A 25276-nucleotide genomic window follows, 5' to 3' on the forward strand; every position below is an offset into this window, starting at 1 on the left:
CCTTATAAAATTACTTGAAAACTAAGTTACCACCAGTGACAAATTATAGTTAACAATTAAGTGATATTCCTCAGACTGTCATGCATACAGCCACATATATTAAAATCTGAATCTATTTAAATAAAGAGCATCATGCTGCACAACATGCATTCCAAAAGTTATGTAAAGGGTTCCTGGTGTAATCATGCTTAACCGCCCAAGACATTGAAGGGGTTAATTTGACAACTGTTCCCTACTATTTTTATGTAGTGAGGTTGATCAGTTTAGACTTACATTCCTGATGATTTCACACCTGGAATGGCATAATACTGGCACTTATTCTGAGGAATTTGTGTAGTATAAGGCTTGATTTTCCCCATAATTTAAGTGGGGGTCATAATGTAAATCTTGATTATTTGATTTTAAGTAGCTAGAAAGATGGGAACATTTTTCTACAGAATAAGTGCTGCACATCATCTACATTTATCAGCATGCAGGTCCTATTCAGGACTTATTTTTTAGAAGCAGAGAATCTGCATTAGTGTGATTAATCACTGGCACTGATTTTCCACATTGCATAATAGCAAAACCTGTGGCTTGAAAAGCCATCTCAGATGTAATTTTTCAAGGTGCATGCTACAGGATTGAAGTGCTAGGGAAGAATACCTTCAATCATTTAGTCTGATGCTGTATTGACAAACTTTACAGATAGAATTTTGTTACCCAGAAAACAGAAGAGCTTTCTTGTATCTTTTGTAAAATTAAATACATAAACATCAGCTTGTGTTGACATTTGGTTACTACTTATCTGGGATGAATTTAAAACTAGTGAATAAGCGGTGAACAACTGAACTGGATATCACACTTCCCAAATTCATAGCCATCTAGTTCCGCTTCTTCATTTTTTAAAAACTTTTTGTTGCAGCTTTTAACAGGACCTCCTCTGTCATGGTAATTGTAGAAGACTATAGGAATGAAAGACTAATGATACTACACTGGAACAATATTCTCAATGCAGCCAAGTTTGATAAACTTAGCTGGAAATGTGAAAACTTAAAATTTTTAAAGGCTGACCTCATGATGTTATTCTCTTAACATTTCTTTACCAGAGTTATAACATGACACACATGTTGTTTTAATATGATATGAAATACACTGGCATCTTCTGAAAAAATGATATGGGATATAAATTTGTCTTTTGACTTTCCTGCTGACATAGTAAGTATTAACCTCTCTTGGAAGTATCTGCGAGATTCGGATTTGGCTAGAATACCCCCACATATATGCTCCATGTTATCGCTTATTACCTTCTAGACATCTCAGGCTTGCCCAACACTCCCTAGTTTGATTTCATTGAGAATTTGTCTCAATAAAGCTAAAGGCTGAATTTTATTGTTTTCCCTGCAAAGGGTCAAATTCTTTCCTCATGCCCCATTCAACACCATTGGACTCAGTGAGATTGTATATCATATACATGAAGGTAGAGTTTGGCTCTGACTCTTCAAGGAATATAGTTGAGGTTAGGTTTTCCTATGTGCATTATTTAATATTTACCAATATTGAATTTGATCGGCCATTTTGTTGCCCAGTCACCCAGTTTTATGAGATCTCTTTGTAACTATTTGCAGTCAGCTTTGGATTTATCTTGAGTAATTTAGTATCATCTGTAAACTTTACCACCTCACTGTTTACCCCATTTTCCAGATCATTTATGAATCTGTTGAACAGCACTGGTCCCAGTATAGATCTTTGGGGAACCTGTCTCCACTGTGAAAACTGACCTTTTATTCTTACCTTTTTGTCCTATATTTTAATAATCCAAGAGAGGACCTTCCCTCTTATATCCTGAGTCTACACAGACCAAGTGGCTGAAAGCACAGGCGATCAAGGGTTAGGCTCAATAAAGCTGACTGGTGACCATGCAATGAGAGGGGGACTCAGCCAGGGCTGTAATAGTGGCCCTTTCTTTCTGTCCACATAGCTGAATCTCTCTCCAGACCCTTCTCATTTCTCATCTTGACTACTGCAACATTGTCATCTCTGTCCATGAGAAATGCAACTTCTAGCATATTTGTATCCATTTAAAAACAGCTGTAACTTCATTTTCGTGGTTCATCACTTCAACCATTCCGCACCTCTCTTGCAACCCTACAGTGGCTCACCCCTTCTCTATCGGATGAAATGCAAAGTAGTCTTTTTCATTTTTAAGTCCTTCATGGCTTATTCCCCATACCACGAGTTATTTTGTATACACTATTGAGATATCAGTCCCCACCTCTGCTCTGCTAATGATGCCAGCCTTCATTGCCAATTTCTTAAATTTTAAACAAGCATTTACCTCTCTCTCCTCTGCTCCCCCATAAATGGAAGGAGCTCCTCTTAAACACTCATAAAGTCACCTCATTGCCCTCCTTAATATCCCATCTTAAAATTCTCCTCTGCTGTGATGTCTACAAAGAACTTGTTAGTAATTAGGCAACTGGTGTGTTTTGACTGCTTTTCCCTTTCTCAGCAATATTGTCTTGTTACTACCTTGTGCTCCCATGTTCGTTTGGTGTATCCACCAGTTCTCTCTTGTCTTATATGTAGACTTCGAGTTCTTTGTGTTTGCACAGCACCTGGTACAGTGGAGCTCTGATCTGTGACTGGGCTCCTAGGCAGAACCTCACTACAAATAATGTAAGAATGTTACTGGCATGATTAACAATGAATCCCAGAAAGTAGCTGATTGAAGAGTAAATCTCTTATCAATCTGATTGACATTCACACCACCCCCAGTAGCAGTGAGATACAATGCTATTAATACCAACCATGGGAGAGGTCTTCCTGAAAAAAGCAGGCTTCTGCTACATTTACTAAGAGGCAGAACACACACGTCTGCAGGTAAGAGAAGCACTGCATTGATAGTGGTACAGAGAGATCCCAAGACAGCCTACAGAGCCACAGCAAACCAACCAGATATCCTGAGTAGATCCAGCAGTTATAGAAGCCTATTACATGATTCCGTTGCAGCACAGCACATAAGTGTTGAGACTGAGCCAGCCTCATACTGATTACATAGCAGCTAATGTAGAGATCATTCTAATAGAACAAATAAATCAATGTCTTGCCCCACTCTGAAGTTAAGGTTGCACATTTTTTTCTCTTTTACTTAGAAAGGATCTTTTACCTACAATTTGCAGTGGGGGCAAATGGGTATTTTGGACTAAAAAGTAAGTAATAAAGAACACAGAATGGTGAATGAAATATGAATGGATGTGAATTATCATGTCTTTAACTACCTTTTCTGAGTCCAGCATTCCTGAATAATTTAACATTCTTTTCAGGGACTGAGTATATTCAGAAATCTTTGCAGCTATGCATAATGCTCCAGATCAATCTAAATGCCTCTATATTAGCACAAGGCTTTTTACCCAGGCAGAAACTATTAATACAGAAATATTAATATTTACATTGAGCCAGGGTTGCAAATCTCATTTTCACCATTTTTTTCTTAATATCATATCACCATTCCTGCAAGTATCGCTTATCAAACTGAGGGACGATTTAGATACCTTTTGTATAAAAATAAAATCACTTGAGTCCCAGTGATTCTTCAGCTGAACTGCTTTAAGGACCTTACATAGTATCCAAATTAATGTTTGGAAGATTAGGCCAATTTCTGTTTTCTTCAGATGGAGAGGATGAATTTGTTATGCTTTAAACTAGTTTTACTTGACAAATAATTCTTAGATCAAAGCATTTCAGATCAAGAGTGGGGAAAACTTAAAAGGTTTTTAGAATAAAAAATGTCTACAGTTCTTAAAAGTTGCAGTGTTCCATAAAAAGCTCTAATACAATTTTGAAATAATTAATGTTTTGAAGCATGTTTTTCTAATTAAATTGATTACTTTATAGCTTAGGCTTTAAAAATAATTTTAATTTCATCACAGTCTATTGGTTGAAGGACTGTCATTGGTCTTGGTACTCTTTATCCTCTCTGTTTAAAAGGAGTTGACACGTGATGTCTTTTGTAGGACCTTGCTTAGTGACCACTAAGGCATGAGGCACATACAATCCTAGAAATGTAGGGCTAGAAGCAACCTTCAGAGGTCATTTAGTCCATCCCTACATGCTTATGCAGGACCAAGTATAGCTAGTCCATCCCTGACAATTGTTTGTCCAACCTTTTCGTAAAAACCAGTAGCGATGGGGATTTCATAACCTCCCGTGGTGTAACCCGGGGCAGGCAACCTGTGGCACGCAAGCTGATTTTCAGTGGCACTCACACTGCTCAGTCCTGGCCACCAGTCAGGTCTGAGTTGCTTTGAATGCCAACAAAACTCATTTTATAAATTGTGTGGCTGAGGAGCATACTGTGACGTTTCTCTGTCATTTCAACATCATGTGAGCTTACCCAGGAATTAAACAGTTCATAAAATCCTTCAAAATCATAGAAGTGAAGTTGAGAAAGTCACAGTTAAGGGGATTGGATTGATGAGAATTTGGAACATAACATTGTGTCATTTTGAGTATGTAGAGTTTTTATTCTTTAAGCATGAGGGGCACACAAATTGTCCATGAAATTGGGCTTTACGCTTTTTCAACAAGCCAAACATTCAATGTCTGCAAAATGTAGAAGAATTTTTTGGGCTTGTGCAAAGATTATTTTAATCTAAAATGTTCTGGTGCTATTACAAAGACTAAGGCCTTTTTCAGTAGCAAGGAGCACCTGCCAACTTCACCTATTGAGTGACAATTCAGTGATTACTCTTTGTCTGTGTTCCAAGATATTGTGCTGCTTCTATATGAAGTGTTTAATATAAAATAACTATATTAGTGTAAGATTTGTGGTTTTTGTTTGCAGGAGAATCCAAATCCTCACATGGCATTCCAGAAAGTTCCACGACCCACAGAGGGATCCCATTTACGAGTTCATATCCTTCCATTCCCCAAAATAAAGGATAGTCGGGTTCAGGAACTAATTCAAGAAGGCCTGGCTAAGAACCAAAGTGCACCACCTGCTACTCGAGTAGAAAAAAAATGTGTGGTTCCTGCTGGTCCACCTGTTGGTATGTTGCATTGTTATCTGCTGTATATTTATGAATCCACATTAGCATAAGTGAAAACATCTACTTTAATTAAAATGTGTTTTAATGGGGCGTTTTACTGAGAGATGAGGGAAGGCAAGAAGGGAATTCCTATCATAATGAATTGAACATATCATTAATGTATCAAATTTGTTGTTCCCAATTCAGCACTTATATAGTGGGTTGGTTTCAGAATTAATGTAAGATCAATGTGCCATTTCAATACCTTTTTTTTATAAGAGCTAGGTATTATAAACTTTCTCAGAACAAATGCAGGTAGAAAGTTTCCCAAAGTAATGAGGAACTTGCCTTTATCTGATTGAACTGTAGATTTTCCAGTGTACATCTTTTTAATATTAATTCCCCTTCCTCATGTTGGCTATGTCAGCACACATAGGAGCTCTTATGTGTGTGTAGGGGGGAAAGGCATATTCTGCTGTCACATCCGTGGCGTTCTCTCTGTTTTTGATAAGGGGGAGGGGGAGAGAGAAAGCAAGAGAATAATCTTTTATCAAATAATCTCTAGAATTCAGCAAATTCTAGATAGGAGAACTGAGTTGTAAACTTGCTTTTCAAGTCAGAAGATCATTTAAATACTTGATTCTTCTGAGGATTTTTATTATAGAAGATCCAGTTTTGTAAATTCTTTGAAACAGCTCTAGGTTCGTCTACTTTAAGGAACCATGTATTATTTAATCAGGTTATCAAAAAGGATGATTCTTAGCACAATATATACAATGTTCATTGGACTGTCAACAGAAAAATCTGGCTACCTGAAATTTGTCATGGTTCATTGATTTGCACATTTTTGAGTGTAAGACTCCTCATGGAAAATGATGAATTACCTCCTTTGTTTTAGTAGAAGAATGAGGTACATCAAGTTGCAATACTTGAGTGTCTGCATTACACTTGTTTCAGCGTACATGATAACAGAAGTAATGGATAGTGAACTATCAATTTATTTAATAAATGCTTTGTGTTTTGTTTCTTTAAAAACCAGGCAATTATGAAACTATTCAGCTGTTTAACCTACAGCCGGCTAAAAAATAAGACCTATTTTCATTAGCCACTGCAGTTTGTTGGATTTAAAACTTAGGAGAGATAACCAATATGGTTATATGCTTTTGCAGCAAGGCAAAACAAAGATGCAAAACATGCATAACAAAGAGGTTGTCAGAGAGAGAGTATAACTTAGGAAAGTGAAATTACAACAGAAATTTGATGTGTTTCTGTATTACTGAGTTTGGTGAGTGTAAAAAAAAAAAAAAAAAAAAGATATGGTTAGCATTGTGAGATGGAGCCGAAGAAAGGTTCTCCACTAGTTCATTATCAACTGGCCTGGTAGCAACTCCAACATGAATCTGTGCATGTGGACAAACCAAAGAAGAGAGATTAAGACGAGGAGCCAGGAAGGGCAGAAATTTAAAAAAAAGAAGTACAAGTTGAAGTAATTAAACTGTTGTGCTCATGTAAGTGTGATTTCCATCCCTGTGCAGTAAGATGAAAATAAATGACAGGGATCATGGAATTCACTTTTTTCACGCCATATTGGTTAAGATAGTGATCTTGAAATCCAGACTCAATTAGTATGTTAATACTATTAATTTAGTTTTACAGGTTGGAGTCTGGTTGTCCATATGAAAGAGACAACCAAAACAAGCAAATAAAGACTCCACTTAAAATTCAGAGCACGGCCACCAGCAAGCCAGCAGCAGGCTGTCCTGCATAAGGGTAACTGAAGAAAAGCAAGACTGAGCAAGAACTTGTTTTTAAAGGCTACTTAACAGTTTGTAAATTCCTTCTTGTATAAGCCTAATAATGACAACCAACTTAGCAAAATAAAATTCAAACTTGAAGTCATGTTAGGATTTTTCTAAAAGTACTGTGTAATTACTATTTGTGGCTTTTACAGAGAAACTGTTTCACATCTGTGTGTACTTCTCTTTCTTTGTTAGTTTCCATAATGGAAAAGGCCAGTACAGTTTTCAACAGTGCACAGAGGCTGGAAGTTGTTAGAAACTGCATCTCATTCATATTTGAAAATAAAAATTTGGAGACTGAAAAGGTAATAATAATAATAATAATAAAGTTAACTCTCCTAAATAAGCATTTACTGCCTCCAAGTTAAACTAGCACATGGTAAGTGACTGAGTGACCTCCTCACAAACTCTGTCACATTTCTTGTCATGTTTTTTAATGTTCATTATCTGTTCCGTCACTTTAAATGAGTGATAATGGTAAGCAGTATAAGCACCAAATGGTCTAAATACAGTACCATATGGTAGTGCACAATTGCTCCCTCTGAAGACCTGTTTTTAATGTTCAGTCTGATCATTCAATTTTTGGCTAACCATCCAGAGATTATTCATCACATATTATTTTCCACATGGGTTTACAAAAAAGATCATTGAGAGTTTCAGCCTAATTGTTCCAGTTGTGAGGAATGTAAACAAAATATAGGCATAGTCATTTAATCTCATTGTTTGCCAACAGATGCTCTATTGAACTTTTCAACTAAGTTAATTCTTGTCTGTTTTAAAAGTGATAACAGAATTTAGTACAATGTATAGAACACAGGACAGTGCTTAACTGTTTGACTGACTTATTTTTGGTAAAATCCACTGGTAACTTGCCACAATTGTTATCCTTGATAGTTTTATTATTTCTGCCTTTCAGATATGGCCAGCTTTTGTGGACTCCGTCCATGGAATTTTACAACTATTAATTCAACAGCATATCATTTATTTATTCTTTTTACAACAAAAAGCTCAGGACAGAAAACCAAGTGGATTGTCAACTTGATTCAGAAAACAAATTAGAGCTTTAATTCTACTATTTTTTCAGTTTTGTACATATATCGCATATGTAGTGGTGAAATCCATGTGATAAAATGAATTCTTAAGTGTCTTTGTCTCACCTGCATTGTGCCCACAAATCCACCTCTTTTGAGACTATTTCCAACACTTCAAACCTCTGAGCAACTTCTAGTGGCCACATTTAAAGGGAGGGGGAAAAGTTGATCCAGAAATGTTATTTCGCCCGCCATTCATTAGATTTGGAGGAAGTTGTCTTTCAAATTTCACAGATCTGTGGTTCATGCCAGACAGTATTCAATCCTGAAATAGGAATGTAGTTTAATTATGTCAGAACTCATCAAGGGTGTAAAATGACATATATTAGAAGTGAATTCTAGATATTAAGTCTGGAAAAGTTATTTTAGGAAATTTGTGGAGATTTCTAAAATTTAGCTATAAATTTGCTCTCCATGGAGACATGTATAGATGAGTTCATGTAGTAAATCACTTGACTTTAGTAGTGGAGGGGTATAAAAAAAATCCCATTAAAATTAGTAATAATTTTCCAAACATTTTAAAAACAGTTTTTCCATAAAATATGTAGTTTATTTAGAATACATCATGGCATGGTATAAAGATTCTATTGGCACTTGTTTGGGATGATCTGCATAACATACTAGTGGCTTCACTGCTTGTGAATAATATGTCCATCCCAATCTCATGCTGAAAAATTTTATAATTCACTATAACTAGCCCATCATATGTTCTGTCTCTACCAGAGTGTCAGAGAGCTCTCACTCTCATGCACAATAATCTTCTGACTGATTTCATATTCGTTTTGTTACTTATAGACTCATAGACTCTAGGACTGGAAGGGACCTCGAGAGGTCATCGAGTCCAGTCCCCTGCCCTCATGGCAGGACCAAATACTGTCTAGACCATCCCTGATAGACATTTATCTAACCTACTCTTAAATATCTCCAGTGATGGAGATTCCACAACTTCCCTAGGCAATCTATTCCAGTGTTTAACTACCCTGACAGTTAGGAACTTTTTCCTAATGTCCAACCTAAATCTCCCTTGCTGCAGTTTAAGTCCATTGCTTCTTGTTCTACCATTGGAGGCCAAGGTGAACAAGTTTTCTCCCTCCTCCTGATGACACCCTTTTAGATACCTGAAAACTGCTATCAGGTCCCCTCTCAGTCTTCTCTTTTCCAAACTAAACAAACCCAATTCCTTCAGCCTTCCTTCATAGGTCATGTTCTCAAGACCTTTAATCATTCTTGTTGCTCTTCTCTGGACCCTCTCCAATTTCTCCACATCTTTCTTGAAATGCGGTGCCCAGAACTGGACACAATACTCCAGTTGAGGCCTAACCAGCGCAGAGTAAAGCGGAAGAATGACTTCTCGTGTCTTGTTTACAACACACCTGTTAATGCATCCCAGAATCATGTTTGCTTTTTTTGCAACAGTATCACACTGTTCACTCATATTAAGCTTGTGGTCCACTATGACCCCTAGATCTCTTTCTGCCATACTCCTTCCTAGACAGTCTCTTCCCATTCTGTATGTGTGAAACTGATTGTTCCTTCCTAAGTGGAGCACTTTGCATTTATCTTTATTGAACTTCATCCTGTTTACCTCAGACCATTTCTCCAATTTGTCCAGATCATTTTGAATTTTGACCCTGTCCTCCAGAGCAGTTGCAATCCCTCCCAGTTTGGTATCGTCCGCAAACTTAACAAGCGTACTTTCTATGCCAACATCTAAATCGTTGATGAAGATATTGAACAGAACCGGTCCCAAAACAGACCCCTGCGGAACCCCACTTGTTATACCTTTCCAGCAGGATTGGGAGCCATTAACAACTACTCTCTGAGTACGGTTATCCAGCCAGTTATGCACCCACCTTATAGTAGCCCCATCTAAATTGTACTTTCCTAGCTTATCTATAAGAATATCATGCGAAACTGTATCAAATGCCTTACTAAAGTCTAGGTATATCACATCCACTGCTTCTCACTTATCCACAAGGCTCGTTATCCTATCAAAGAACGCTATCAGATTAGTTTGACATGATTTGTTCTTTACAAATCCATGCTGGTTATTCCCTATCACCTTACCACCTTCCAAGTGTTTGCAGATGATTTCTTTGATTACCTGCTCCGTTATCTTCCCTGGCACAGAAGTTAAACTAACTGGTCTGTAGTTTCCTGGGTTGTTTTTATTTCCCTTTTTATAGATGGGCACTATATTTGCCCCCTTCCAGTCTTCTGGAATCTCCCCCGTCTCCCATGATTTCCCAAAGATAATAGCTAGAGGCTCAGATACCTCTTCTATTAACTCCTTGAGTATTCTAGGATGCATTTCATCAGGCCCTGGTGACTTGCAGGCATCTAACTTTTCTAAGTGATTTTTTACTTGCTCTTTCCTTATTTTCTCTTCTAAACCTACCCTCTTCCCGTAAGCATTCACTATACTAGACATTCCTTCAGACTTCTCAGTGAAGACCGAAACAAAGAAGTCATTAAGCATCTCTGCCATTTCCAAGTCTCCCGTTACTGTTACCCCCTCCTCATTGAGCAGTGGGCCTACCCTGTCCTTAGTCTTCCTCTTGCTTCTAATGTATTGATAAAAAGTCTTCTTGTTTCCCTTTATTCCCATAGCTAGTTTGAGTTCATTTTGTGCCTTTGCTTTTCTAATCTTGCCTCTGCATTCCTGTGTTATTTGCCTATATTCATCCTTCGTGATCTGACCTAGTTTCCATTTTTTATATGCCGCCTTTTTATTTTGTAGGTCACGCAAGATCTCAAGGGTAAGCCAAGGTGGTCTTTTGCCACATTTTCTATCTTTCCTAACCATCGGAATAACTTGCTTTTGGGCCCTTAATAGCGTCCCTTTGAAAAACTGCCAACTTTCCTCAGTTGTTTTTCCCCTCAGTCTTAATTCCCATGGGACCTTGCCTATCAGCTCTCTGAGCTTACCAAAATCCGCCTTCCTGAAATCCATTGTCTCTATTCTGCTGTACTCCTTTCTACTCTTCCTTAGAATTGCAAATTCTATGATTTCATGATCACTTTCACCCAAGCTTCCTCCTACTTTTAAATTCTCAACAAGTTCCTCCCTATTGGTTAAAATCAAGTCTAGAACAGCTTCCCCCCTAGTAGCTTTTTCAACTTTCTGAAATAAAAAGTTGTCTGCAATGCAGTCCAGGAACTTATTGGATAGTCTGTGCCCCGCGGTGTTATTTTCCCAACATATATCTGGATAGTTGAAGTCCCCCATCACCACCAAATCTTGGGCTTTGGATGATTTTGTTAGTTGTTTGAAAAAGCCTCATCCACCTCTTCTGCCTGATTAGGTGGCCTGTTGTAGACTCCCAGCACGACATCACCTGTGTTTTTTACCCCTTTTAGCCTAACCCAGAGACTCTCCACCCTTCCGTCTCCTATGTCCATCTCCACCTCAGTCCAAGTGTGTACATTTTTAATATATAAGGCAACACCTCCTCCCTTTTTCCCCTGTCTATCCTTCCTGAGCAAACTATACCCATCCACACCAACATTCCAGTCGTGTGTATTATCCCACCAAGTTTCAGTAATGCCAATAATGTCATAGTTGTATTTATTTATTAGCACTTCCAGTTCTTCCTGCTTATTACCCATACTTAGTGCATTTGTATAAAGGCATCTAAGATACTGGTTTGATCTTGCCTCCCAGCTTTGCCCTGACCCTTCTTCCTCTCTGCTATTATAGCCCATGCTCCCTTCTGTTTCCAACCCATCTCCCAGGTCTTGTTCCCCACTTACCTGTGGGCTTTGCTCACCTGTCCCCGTCGAACCTAGTTTAAAGCCCTCCTTACTAGGTTAGCCAGTCTGTGCGCAAATAAGGCCTTTCCCCGCTTCGAAAGGTGAACGCCATCTGTTCCTAGCAGTCCTTCCTCAAATAGCATCCCGTGGTCGAGGAAGCCAAAGCCCTCCTGGCGACACCATCTTCGCAGCCAGGCATTCACCTCCACGATGCATCTGTTTCTGCCCGGACCCCTACCTTCAACAGGAAGAATCGAAGAGAATACCACCTGCGCTCCAAACTCCTTAACCCGTGCTCCCAGAGCCCTGTAGTCACTCTTGATCTGCTCAGCATCACACCTCGCAGTATCATTTGTGCCCACATGGATGAGTAGCATGGGGTAGTAGTCAGAAGGCCGGATAATCCTCGACAAAGCCTCTGTAACATCTCGGATACGGGCCCCTGGCAGGCAGCATACCTCCCGGGATGAACGGTCAGGGCGACAGATGGGTGTCTCCGTCCCCCTCAGCAGAGAGTCTCCAACCACCACTACCCTACGTTTCTTATCGGTGGCAGCAGACCTCCCAGCCTTAGGGGTACGAGGCTTCACCCCCTTAACTGTTGGGGGTGATTTCTTCTCTCCTGTATCAAGAAGAGCATAACGGTTATCTTTTACCACAACAGGAGGGTACGCAGCAGCGGTGGAGCACTGCCTGCTGCTAGAAGTAACCAGCTGGCTGTGTCCACCCTGAGCCTCCTCCTCCACTGGTGTGTCAGACACACCCTGAGGCATCTCCTCCTCCACTGGAGTGTCAGTAGTCCTGTCAACTGGGACAGCACCATCAGCTGTCTCCACATGGATACTGTCCAGGAATTGCTCATGGATATGGATGTTCCTCAGCCTGGCCACCTCCTCCTGTAGCTCTCCCACCTGCTGCATGAGAGATTCCACCAGTAGGCACCTTTCACATTGGATGCCACCCCCAGCCTGGATATCAGTAAGTGGAAATTGCAAATTACAGTCTTTGCAAGCCCACACCAGAATCTGGGTAAAAGCATCCATGCTTTGGTGATCTGTCTGGCTACAGGCGCAGGTGGAGGAGACAGAAGCAGTGCTGGCACAGGTGTCCTCCTCACCATTGTAAGCCTCCCTCTGTCAAACACTCTCAAATTCCTGTCTACAGCTCCCTATCCACTCCTCTCTGCTGTAAACAGAAAGGTTTTCGATGTGGCTCAGGTTATGGGTTCAGGGGACCAATGGGTCACAGATGAGACCGACAAGGGACCCCCCCCTCCCTTCCTACCTCCTTCCAAAACTCCCTTGCAAAACTCCCTGTTAGCAGCTCCTGTTCGCTAAGCTCCCTGGTCGCTTGTGCGCAGCTTTATAAAGCCCTGGCCTGAGTGAATGCCCCGCCCACTGGTTAAGGTTCGGCCAATTACCAGAGGCTTCTAGCTTTCAAACCTTCTGTATTCTGCATTATCTGTATTCATTTTTCCCACTTTGGGATTTCGGAGAAAATTTCTGCAGTTTATTAATGATGTATATAAAAAGAACAATCAGAGCTTGAAAGTCAGTGCCTGATTAATGAAAAATCAGTTATCATGATAATTTGATGTTCTGGCTCTGGATTCATTTGGACTTTTAATTTACTGTTCTTATTTGAAGTGTCTTGACAAAGAATTAAAGACAAAGTGGCATTTCAGATCATTTTAATGAGGTTAGGATTTCTTCTCTGCAGACCCTTCCCGCTGCATTGAGGGCGCTAAAAGGAAAGGCAGCTCGACAGTGCCTCACACAGGAACTAAGCCTGCATGTTCAGCAGAATCGGGCAATACTGGATCACCAGCAGTTTGATTACATAGTGCGGATGATGAACTGTACTTTACAGGTAATTTATGCTTCTTTTGGCCTCCTTTCCCATTCCTCCTTGGTTATTTTAAAACAGCATTGATGGTGATGGTGGGGAAACAAAATAGAGTTTGATCGGGGGCAATGCACTGTCCTCGATCAAACAAGCAAGTGTTACCTGTCCATAGAGTTCTGAGCTCTTTAGAGCTGAAAAGATAACAAGCCAAGATCCACGTTGCTCTGGCCAACCAAGTACATCTATTCAGTACCATAGTGTTAAATCTCCTTTCCATTCATATTGTAATATGATGTTCAAATTTTTGTTTTCTTTTGAAAAATATTAATTATTCCATTGAGCATATTGCTATCCTTAAAGAAATTGCCTTTTAAAATTGTTTCAATTGAGTTGAAGCTCAGGATCTGTTTATTTTATGCTATTTCTGTTGAGAAACTTAGCTTGAGAGTTCTTTACTGACATTTTGCACGATGAAATCCAATGGTTCTGAGAAGTGCCACCAATATGGACAAAAGCATAGACCATCCATTATCCAGTAAGTGGTGCCAATTGATTGGTACAATATCAGTTAGAGAGTCCCCTTTCACTGTAGACCATCAACACACAAATGGATTTACTTGTCTCACGTGCCAAAGACAATTTTAACAGTAATAGTTTATTTTATCTAATTAATGATATTGTATGTTACATAGCAAAAAATTACTTTCTGTAGCCAAAGTCTAAACAGCCTATTCAGCCAAACTAAAATAAAATAAACCATGCAGATCATTTTGGCCTTCATTTGAACTATTTGGTCTGCCTATATACTGGCAAGTACTTGTCAGAAATTGGAGGTCTGATCTAAAAATCTGCAGGGTTTCAGCCTAACATGAATATGTTTAAAATATTTTACATTTTTAGAGTGTGATAATGTTTGCAGTGGGTAATTTGTACCTCTAACCTTTTTTCCTTTAAACCATTAAAGTTCTAAGAATTACGTTGCAAAATATAAAAGAAAGATCTTTGAATATCAGCTCTTTACGGATTTCCATTCTTAAAACAAAGGGGCAAGCAAATTTACTCATTTTAATACATCTGGCTAGTTGTTTTAAAGATGTTTCTCCGTGTTTTAATATTAACTTTTTGTGGTGTATAGTGTACATTATGGTGTAATGAGAAGAAATTCAGAAAGATCATTATAGCATCTGTATTGTCATGCAGATTAGAAGAAAATGAAGAATACAGCCTCATAATTTAGAATACAGCCCCATAATCGTTTAGATAATGAAGAATACAGCCCCATAATTTGATACCATTCTGTAATGTTGTATATAATTTGTTACACTAAAAGTAGTATGGCTTTTATCTTCAATTTGTAATAAATTTAAATAGCCATAGATGTGTCCGTTGATTATTTGAATATGAACTGTGCATGGCTATATGATGCATTGTATCTTTCATAGTAAAAACTCACCACATCTTAGACTCATGCTGATATTGAATGTTCCAAATAGGCCCAAAGGTGAAAGCCTAGCCTTGAATTTGTTATTTATGGTCAACATGGGATTTATTAATATTCATATTTCTTCTTAGACCTATGTGCTTTTCAGGATCTAAGTTAAGTCTGAACATTTTTAAAGCAATGAAAGTTCCATGGCCATGTGTCCAAATATCAGTAATGTTATTTTAGAAAAGCAGTATTGGTCAAAATGAACCAAATCTAGATAACAGTGATTTTATCAATAAATAATTAATTATTATTGCTTTTCCTAACCTTGAGAAGTTCTGTTTCCTATACATAAGATGGCAAGATTTTTTTCCAGTATGCATAAGATAGAGTATAATTACCACAATGAGATTGCTTATTTCCTTTATCAAGCAGTTTTTATGCCGACGCAGTGAAAAGTAGTTGGCAAAACACATAGCCCTCCTCCTGTCCATTTGTCTGTCACTCAAAAGCAAGATCAGCTCATAAACCTGTCTAAATAGTTCCATTTGCTTGGAATATGGAAGTAATTACATGAAAATAGCTGTGTTTGAGAAATATTACTTTTTCCAAGTTTGAAGAGATTGAGGTTGTTTAAGCAGTTATGAGGTGATGTCTGTTCAAATGACAGGTATATGTGTAGGACTGTGCTTATTCATATTTTAGTGTAAATAACTACTTTGTCGCATTGTTTTTCTGTAATGCTGACTTTATTAAAACTGCCACAAGAGCGGTAAGAACACCCATTGTTTATATAAATAAGGAGTTTTTAGGTGTCAGCGTAGCAGCCGTGTTAGTCTGTATCCGCAAAAAGAACAGGAGTACTCGTGGCACCTTAGAGACTAACAAATTTCTTCGAGCATAAGCTTTCGTGGGCTACAGCCCACTTCATCGGATACATGCAGTGGAAAATACAATAGGAAGAGATATATATTTATATATATCTATATATATCTATATATATTATATAATATACACAAAGAGCATGAAACAATGGGTGTTAGCATATACACTCTAACGGGAGTGATCAGTTAAGGTGAGCTATTACCAGCAGGAGAGAGAGAAAACTTTTTATAGTGGTAATCAAAACGGTCCATTTCCAGCAGTTGACAAGAAGTTTTGAGGAACAGTGTGTGTGGGGGAGAATAAACATGGGGAAATAGTTTTACTTTGTGTAATGACCCATCCACTCCCAGTCTTTATTTAAGCCTAATTTAATGGTGTCCATTTTGCAAATTAATTCCAATTCAGCAGTCTCTCATTGGAGTTTGTTTCTGAAGTTTTTTTGCGACTTTTAGGTCTGTAATCGAATGGCCAGGGAGATTGACGTGTTCTCTGACTGTTTTTCAATGTTATAATTCTTGACGTCTGATTTCTGTCCATTTATTCTTTTACGTAGAGACTGTTCAGTTTAGCCAATGTACATGGCAGAGGGACATTTCTGGCACATGATGGCATATATCACATTGGTAGACATCCTAGCCCAGGGGTGGGCAAACTTTTCGGCCCAAGGGCCACATCTGGGTATGGAAATTGTATAGTGGGACATAAATGCTCATGAAATAGGGGGTTGGGTGTGGGAGGAGGTGAGGGCTCCAGCTGGGGATGTGGGCTCTAGGATGGGGCTGGGGATGAGGGATTTGGGGTGCAGGTGGGTGCCCTAGGCTGGGACCGAGGGATTCGGAGGGCGGGAGGGGGATCAGGGCTGGGGCAGGGGGTTGGGGTGTGGGAGGGGTTCTAGTGTACAGGCTCCAAGTGGCACTTACCTAAAGCAACTGCCAGAAGCAGCGGCATGTCCCCACTCCGGCTTTTACGCAGAGGCGTAGCCAGGCAGCTCTGTGTGCTGCCCTGTCTGCAGGTGCTGCCCCTGCAGCTCCTATTGGCCGCATTTCCACTGTGGGAGTGGCGCTTGGGGCAAGGGCAGCATTCAGAGTCCTCTGGCTGGCTGCCCCTACCCATAGTAGCTGGAGGGAGGACATGCCATTACTCCCTGGCGGGAGCTCAAGGGCCACATTAAAAATCTAGAGGGCTGGATGCAGCCCCTGGGCTGTAGTTTGCCCACCTCTGTCTTAGTCTCATGCAAATATGTTCTCAAGAGCAAATCCACCACAGTTCTGCTTCATGAGGGAGACAGGATGTAGAATATTGCCTAAGAGAATCCGTACCTCAAGTTCCTGGCTGAGGAAGGGGAAAAGGTATAGCCAGTGCACTGACAAACCATGCAAATGATCTGGGGCAGTGGTCTCTGTAGGAGGAACATAATGTGCTGTGACTCAGAGGCTTCAGAAGCAGACACAAACTGGCTACAAAACTGATTTATGCCCTATCTCTGAGTTATGAAGGATTCCTTTTCTTCCCACATTTCCCTGTATATCCCCCTCGTAACATTCATTTACCCAGCTTTTGTGCTGGGGACGTGAGTTTGGCCCTTCAGAAATATTCCTGGCCCAGTTATTTATGTGCTGTTACAGAAATAAAAACAAAACTAGTAAAACTGTCCAGAGCTGACCAAAACAAATTGTTAGTACTCCAAGTGGCACTGACTAAATTAACTTTTTTTTTTTAAAAGGCATACTATGTAAATAGTGAAATTATTTTACGCACACACTGTTTTCTGCTAGGACTTATTTTAATTTGTCTGGCCTTCTTGAGCAATAGCATTTGAAGCTACCTTGCACGTTTTAGTAGCATTCTTAAACCTTTTCTGATTGGAGTTACCCAATACCCTTTTTTTTTTTTTTAAAGTATCATTACTTTTGCGCTCATCCTATGTAGTCTGTAGATGTTAAATACTAGGCATTCAGGTGCAGCCTTTCAATGTAAACTTTTTTTTGAAGTCTTCTGAACTAATTGCTAAAATACTGTAAAGGTTTCATGAACTTTTCTTATCTAGAATAACATGGTGACAAAAGTTTGACAGTATTTACAGGCCATCTTAGTTTGGAGCTATGATATTCGGTCAGCAAGGGGAGGATTAAGACGCATGGCCTTTCTGAGTCCTTGGAGCAGGGCTTAATAATCAGAAGTGACTAGAGGAACAGTGTTGTTGTAAATGCCCTCTCCTCAAATTCTCAAAACGAGGTAGAGCACACCTAACTTAGAATATGCAGAGGGAGAAGATATATTGAATAAGAAGATCTCTGAGTATCTCCATACTTTTTTAAAACATAAAGTGGAGCCATCCATTTCTTAGTAGCAAGCTTGGCCAATTTGCAAGATTTTCTGATTCTTTCCCAGACATTCATACAGTTAGTTAGAGATGTAATCGATAACATTTGTTGCTCCACATGTGGAAAACAGTTACTATTATTTTTTCAAGCTGAAGACATCTTGGGGCAGGGACATCTTGGGGCAGAGCATCTTTTTGCTCTGTGTTTGTACAACACTTAGCATAATGGCATCTGGTCCATGACTAGGACTCGAAAGTGCTATGCTAACACAAATAATAAATGGTAATTCATAATTTAAGTGTCTCTCTATTTGTCCACACACCTTGGGTTTTGGAACTTTTTTTTCTTAATATATATAGTGGCATTTAACTGATTTCCTTTATCAGCTAATGGGTGGAAAGGATAACTTTTTAAGAGGACATGTTACACTCCTTTATACAAAGGACCTATAAAATCAAGATGTATAAAGTGATTTCACACCAAAGCATTTATAGATGCATCTATGATAGGATTCCTGTGGTACAACATTGAACTGTGGGATCGCTGTGCCTCTTAACACTCCACCGTGATGCTTTGCTAGTGACAAGAAGCAAACCTCTCAAGGTGCTGTGGTCACTCAGTCAGCATCATTCAGGGACATACCCAGCTTAGTTACATGAATGTTCTCTAAGCCACTCATGAATCATACACAGGGAAACACCAGCACTCAGAATCATCTCTTGAACAATGCAAGCTCATTAATTACTGTATATACTTGTTCATTAGCTCATTTGTTTATAAGAGACCCTCCAAAATGGATAGGTGAAAATAGCAAAAACTGTATGACCCTTTCATAAGCCAACCTTATATTTCAGGGGTTGGAGAACTTTGGCTCCCGGCCCGTCAGGGTAAGCCGCTGATGGATTAGGACGTTTTGTTTATTTGGAGCATCTGCAGGCATGGAGCCCCTCAGTGCCCTCTGGCTGCAGTTCACCGTTCCCACCCAATGCGAGTTGCGGGAAGTGGCACGTCACTTCCCGCAGCTCCCATTGGCTCGAAATGGCGAACCACAGCCACAGGTTGCTGAGGGGCTCCATGCCTGCAGACACTCCAGGTAAAACAAAACGACAATGTATTAGATATTCAATTCAATGATTCCATAGAGTTTAAAATCATCAAATTTTGGTGTAGACCCGTTTATAAGCCGACCCCTGCTCTTTTTGATGCATCACTGTTCTACCAAAGATATACAGCTTATGAACAAGTATATATGGTAGTTCCAAATGGCGTCACTTCGTCAAAGGATAGTCGACATGATTACTAATCTTTGTAATCAGAGCAGATTCCGCAAGCTATTTAGACAAACTCACTGGTAAGGATAAAACATTAAAACAAGTTTATTAACTACAGAAAGATAGATTTTAAGTGTTTATTAGTGGTAGGCATAAAGATCAGAGATAGTTACCTAAGAAAATAAAAAGTAAACATGCATTTTAAATCCTAAATGTTCAAACTAAGCAAGATTTGAATCAAACAGCTTTTATCACACCACTGGATATTGCAGGCAGGTTACAGTTCTTAATACACAGGCTGAATTTCCTTTTCAGCCTGGGACCAGTCTTCTCAGTTCAAACTCTTTGTCTTTCCAGCGTTCTTGTTGCCTTCAGCATGGGTGAAAGAGGAGAGTGGTGGACTCATGATGCCACTGTTCCTTATTTTGTACTCTCAGTTCATGTCCCAGAAAAGATAATGGCCCAGGTATGTCCTGCTGAGCCATTCTGAGTCACAGTATCGAGCAATCCCCATTGTGTGGTGCTCAGCTGTCTCTTACAGAATTTTAAATCTCTTGTTTACAATTCCCCTGATGATCAATGGCTCATGGTCACTTAACACACCCACACCACCTTTATTGTCACTGGAGAGCTACCAGTGAGTGTTTCCCAAGCTCTCAACATTTCAACAACAACCATATAGCAAAATCTCATAACTCCATACTCAATAATGATATACATATTTTAACAGAGCAATGAGTTTCAGCAGATCATGGTCTTTCATATGTTATGTTACAAGCATGCTTTGTCTGAAGTATCTCAACCACATATGAATGATGAATATGGGGATTACAAGGTGCTATGTTGAGCTACAGTGCATCACAGCATCATTGGAGTGATCCTGAGAATTCCTTCTTAGTGGTTATATTTTGTTTCTAACAGAGGTGTCCAGTGATCTTCTTTGAATAAGAAATTCCATTAATGAGGTTAAATGAGAAGATCTTCAACTGTGAAAAATGCCACACGTATAATGAAATCAGAAGGAGTTTTCATTAGTTTCCAACAAGTGATATTCAATCTCACCAGCACTTCCCAAATTCTTTCCCACTAGATAATTTAAGGGCATCAGAAAAACACACTTTTACTAAATAACTCCTTCCCTTTTATTTCTAACTGCATAAGAATTTAGGTCACATACTGCATATCTTGCACTCCCAAAACAGCTATATAGGTCATTAAAGAGTTGCTGTAGCTAACAGATGTATAGTATCCTGTTAATAATCCTATATGTTTTATCACCAGTATTACTTGGCATATTTTTAAAGTGTCCATCACAATAATATTTGCAGAATACATCGGTTCCCTCAAGGAAAAGGAACAAAGTCCCTATGCCCTTCTCCATAGATCAGCAATTCTCAAACTGGGGCTTGCAGCTGAAGCCAAAGCCTGAGGGATTGGGCTCAGGGAACAGGTCCCCTGGCTGAGGCTGAAGCCCTTGGGCTTAGGCTTTGACCCCTACTCTGTCCAGGGCAGTGGGGCTCAAGCTTTGACTTTGGCTCCCCACCTGGGGTGGTGGGAATCAGACGGGCTCAGGCTTCAGTCCCCCCTCCTGGGTGATGTAGTAATTTTTGTTGTCAGAAGTGGGTCGCTGTGCAATGAAGTTTGAGAATCCCTGCCATAGATTAAAGCCAGTTATGTTTTTAAAGAATCAAAGTTAGAGGTTTGTTTACTAGAGTATCTAGCTTGAAGCCATTTTGCAACTCAGTTTTGCTGAAAAGAGAAATTTTACAACATTCTCTCAAAGTGGCAAGACTTGTGCTTATCTGGATCTTTGGGCTCTGTCTGTCTCAGCCTCTCAGTCAGAACATTGTCAGCGGCAGTGTGTGAAGCAAAAAACTCTCTCTCTTTCTCTCTCTCTCTGAAGGGTTTGCCTTAGCCTATTTAGAGCTTGAAGTAAAGGAGTCAAGGATTTTGAAATGGCCCCTTATTGGATAGACAGACAATGTATGGAATAGAGAACTGGTCATGCTTGTCTGCCTTACTTAACAGGCAGGAAATTGCATGATGAATCCAGTTGTAGTTTTTAGGTTACCTTCAGGGTCAGGTCATGATAGAGCAATGTGCAGTAGGTCAGTCTTGAAGTGCCAAAAGTATGTGCTTCTGTGTCTGTATCTGCATCTGAGAAGTAATGTCATAATCTGCTAAAAGAGAAATGAAAGATATAATCACCACTCATAGCCGGCAATCCAAAAGGGCCTGGACATTGTGGGACACATTGACAGGAGGACAGATATCTTTTAATGAGGGGCATATCAGAGCTAAATCCTCAAAATACTTGTCTCTATCTACCCACATCATCATGTGGTCTTTTGGGAATGGACTTTAAGAATACTTTTCCTCCACACTCCTTAAGAACATTCTTTCCATTCCCTGAGTAAGGGTGTTTCTCCTAAGAGATTTTAAAGTAGTGTCAAGTATATCAGTAGCAAAAGTATTACAATAATGGTTAATACTTTGATGCTTTGCTATCATAGGTATTATGATCCGTTTTACCTAGGTTAATTAGATAACTTTGTTTATAGTATTCTGCAGTGTTTATAACATTTTGTATATTAGTTTAAATGATATCTCCATATGGACTGTTGTAATCTACAACATGTACAAGCGTCATTTACAAACTGTTTCAATTATGTTTATTTTCTGCTGCTATGGTTGCTTGGCTAGCATTTACAGTCATGTAAAATTCCATAGGTAGCATTCTTTATTTTCTCTTCTGTTTTTTCTTTAACTAGCCCTTTAGTTTTCCATAAGAAATATTTTTCTCTGCCTTGAAAGTGAAGATTGACAGTAGTTGTAAAGATAATTGGATCTGAAAAGCATGTGTACTCCAAGTTATATACCTGTACAATACCTTGATTAATCATAACTTAGAATAATTAGCAGTTTTGATTGTGGGGAATATATTTCAAACAAACCTGAGTGCATAAAATATTGACTTAAAATAAATACGCAATCCTAAAATGATGCTTTATCCTGTTTTGCAGGAGATGCTTTTTTTTTTCTGCTTTTTCTGCTTCAGATATATAGTATAGGCACTATGTCTAGCTTTTTTTGAGGTTGGAGGAGCTGAAAACTATATAATTAAAATTTGAGTAATCCTGTTGAGTTATTTGGGTCTACTCACAGTGGGAAGCACTATGCCTGGTATAAGTATTTGAAGAATTAAGTCCTTAGTTTTCATTTTTAGGATTTATTAATAGTTTTTACAAGGAAAAGACAGGTAGTTTAAATGGGAACCAATATGAAGTTCGTAGCCTTCAGGGGCTGGAAAATTATATGTGGAAAACACATATAAGGAAAGATTGTTCTGTATTAGGATGCTTTTTGTCGGAGTTAGATTATTTTAGCATCCTTGCAATGGCATTTTATTAAATATTCAACCAAATGAGTTAGGTAGAAATGGGTTGATTGTATAATAATTAATACCATTTATTTTTGTCCAGATTAGGCACATAAGAATTAAATCAATTTTCTTCATGCAAATATTTTTCTTTGGTGCCATCAAATTTGTCTTCTGCAACCATAAAGCTTAAAAATTGTCAAACAACTCTTACAATCTAAGCGTCCAGGGAATACTGTCTAATAACTAGAAAGATTTTATTATTTCCAAAAGAGTGAGAACTACTATGCCCATATGATTCAGAATATTGGGCACAGTAAACATAAGTGAAACTGCACTCTTCGTATTTTAGATTGGAAGCAGTGTATGCCAGATGTCTTTATTTTGGGAAGTTGTTATGTCTTTGAAATGCTTGTCCTTCCAACCTTTTTCATTGGCTCACCTCTCTGTTGCTCAGCTTGATTAGCAGTTCTGTAAGCAAGGATTCTTGGAAGTACTGCTGGACAGCTGCAATTCTAGGAAGTATTTAAACATATTTTTAAGAGGTAGAAGAGATATTGAAGAAAGATTATGGAAGTTTACTGGGCCCACTGACTATTCCAGTACTACCGCTTGAGAAAATAAGTGAAAGAAGAAATGAGTGGGGAAGAGGAGAAGGCAAAATATTAGTTTCTGTATCATGGACTTTCATTGTGGAAAATAATTGATTGTAGAGCAGAGGTTCTTAAACTGGGGGTCAGGACCCCTCAGGGGGTCGCCAGGTTATTACCTGAGGGGTCGCAAGCTGTCAGCCTCTACCCCAACCCCCGCTTTGCTTCCAGCATTTTTAATTGTGTTAAATATATTTAAAAGTATTTTTAATTTATTGGGGGGGTCACACTCAGAGGCTTGGTATGTGAAAGGGGTCACCAATACAGAAGTTTGAGAACCACTGTTGTAGAGAGTATGAAAATCTCTCACTCAAGGAGAGCAATGTAGTCGTGTTTAGTAGCTTGAACTATTTTTCCTAGCATTTCTTATGCTATTAGATATGATCATGATGTGATAGGAGTCGGAGGGCAGATCATCCAGTGATTAGGACATTAGCATGGGATGTGGGAGACCCAGGTTTAATTTTCTGCTCTTCCACAAACTCTAGTCAAGTCATTCAGTTTCTTTGGCCTAGATTTTTAAAGGTACTTAGGCGTTGCTCTGCTCACCATTGCAATGCCCGGTTGACTTCGGAGCTTAAGACCCATTGACTTTTCACTTTTGAAAATGGGACATAGGGTTTGTCCACATGGCCGCACAGTTCAGAGTACAGGGGTGAGAATTGCCATGTGCACTGTAACTCCGCCATGCAGATGGTGCAGGCACAAAAAGATACATGGTTCACATTAACTTAGTGTAGAGCATTATGTTAATGTGAACCACTTACCTTTTAGTTCACACCCGCAACATCCATATGCGAGTTACAGTGCAGCTCTCTAATACATGCTGCAAGTCACACTTGCGTAGTCCAAACTGCAGGGCTGTGTAGAGGTACCTTCAGGCTTCTGAATCATCTAGGCTCTGTAATATTGAGCAGAACAACACCTACATACCTTGATAACTCTGGTCCTTTGTGCCTCAGTTCCCCATCTGTAAAGTGGGGATAATAGTATTTCCCTGCCACTCAGGGGTGTTGTGAGGATAAATACATTAAAAATTGTGAGGTGCTCAGATATTATGGTAGAAGAGAGAGATGAGTATGTTAGATAGGCAAATCACAGAAGTATGGGTTTTTTTATCTCTATATATACACCTACAGTAAGAGACTGTCTAAAAATATTTTAAAAATGAACTTCATGAATAAGACACTCTTAACAAAGCAGTATGGGCTAATGGACTAGGCAGAGGTTTGAGAGGCAGGAACGTCTCAATTTTAAACCTGGCTTTTCAGTTTACTCACTCTGAATCCCTGAGGAATGGTCACTTATCCCTTTGAGTGTTTTCACCAACTGTAATTTGGGGAAACTATACTTACTTAGTACTGGGTGAGTTGTGAGGTTTGCTTTGTTAATGTTTGTGAAGCACTGTAAAGCTGTAAAAGGCTCGCAGCCGTTTCATGTATTTTCACTGAAGTCAGTGGAAGTTTTGCATTCAAAAGATGGCAGGAGTGGGCCTTTTGTTATATTTTACAGCACAAATTGATTTAATTCCCATTACTAGTTCTTGGCTGTCTTATGGAGTTTATATCAGAACAAGGCACTCCACATCTTCTGTTTGTTAAATTTTAGGTTTTGAAAGTTATGGTTAGTTTATGCATTTTTCTTTGTTATTTATTTTACTCTCTAGCCAATTAAACTTTGTTGAATTCTTTCATAATTTCTTTGCAATTTGTTTTCTTTACAAATTGGACTGGTAAGTTCACATCTGTGTATGTTGTAACATAAGTGGGTCCCTTCATTCCATGTCTTTTTATTTCTTGCTTAGCTATTTCTGATTAACTGTTCATCTGTTTTGATAGTAAATT

The 25276-nt window shown here is 39.1% G+C and overlaps 1 protein-coding gene across 6 annotated transcripts in view; it reads left to right on the forward strand.

Annotated features, from left to right (window-relative positions):
* Positions 1–25276, forward strand: part of SBF2 (SET binding factor 2) — a 595850-nt gene that overhangs the window by 405651 nt on the left and 164923 nt on the right. For all 6 annotated transcript variants that reach the window (XM_030560381.1, XM_030560383.1, XM_030560382.1 and 3 more), the window contains 3 exons: positions 4826–5030; positions 7004–7113; positions 13372–13521. In XM_030560381.1, the coding sequence (XP_030416241.1) occupies positions 4826–5030; positions 7004–7113; positions 13372–13521 (465 nt within the window). The remainder of the gene's footprint in view (positions 1–4825; positions 5031–7003; positions 7114–13371; positions 13522–25276) is intronic.

Source organism: Gopherus evgoodei, chromosome 4 (genome assembly GCF_007399415.2).
Source record: "Gopherus evgoodei ecotype Sinaloan lineage chromosome 4, rGopEvg1_v1.p, whole genome shotgun sequence".
Lineage (NCBI taxonomy): Eukaryota > Metazoa > Chordata > Testudines > Testudinidae > Gopherus > Gopherus evgoodei.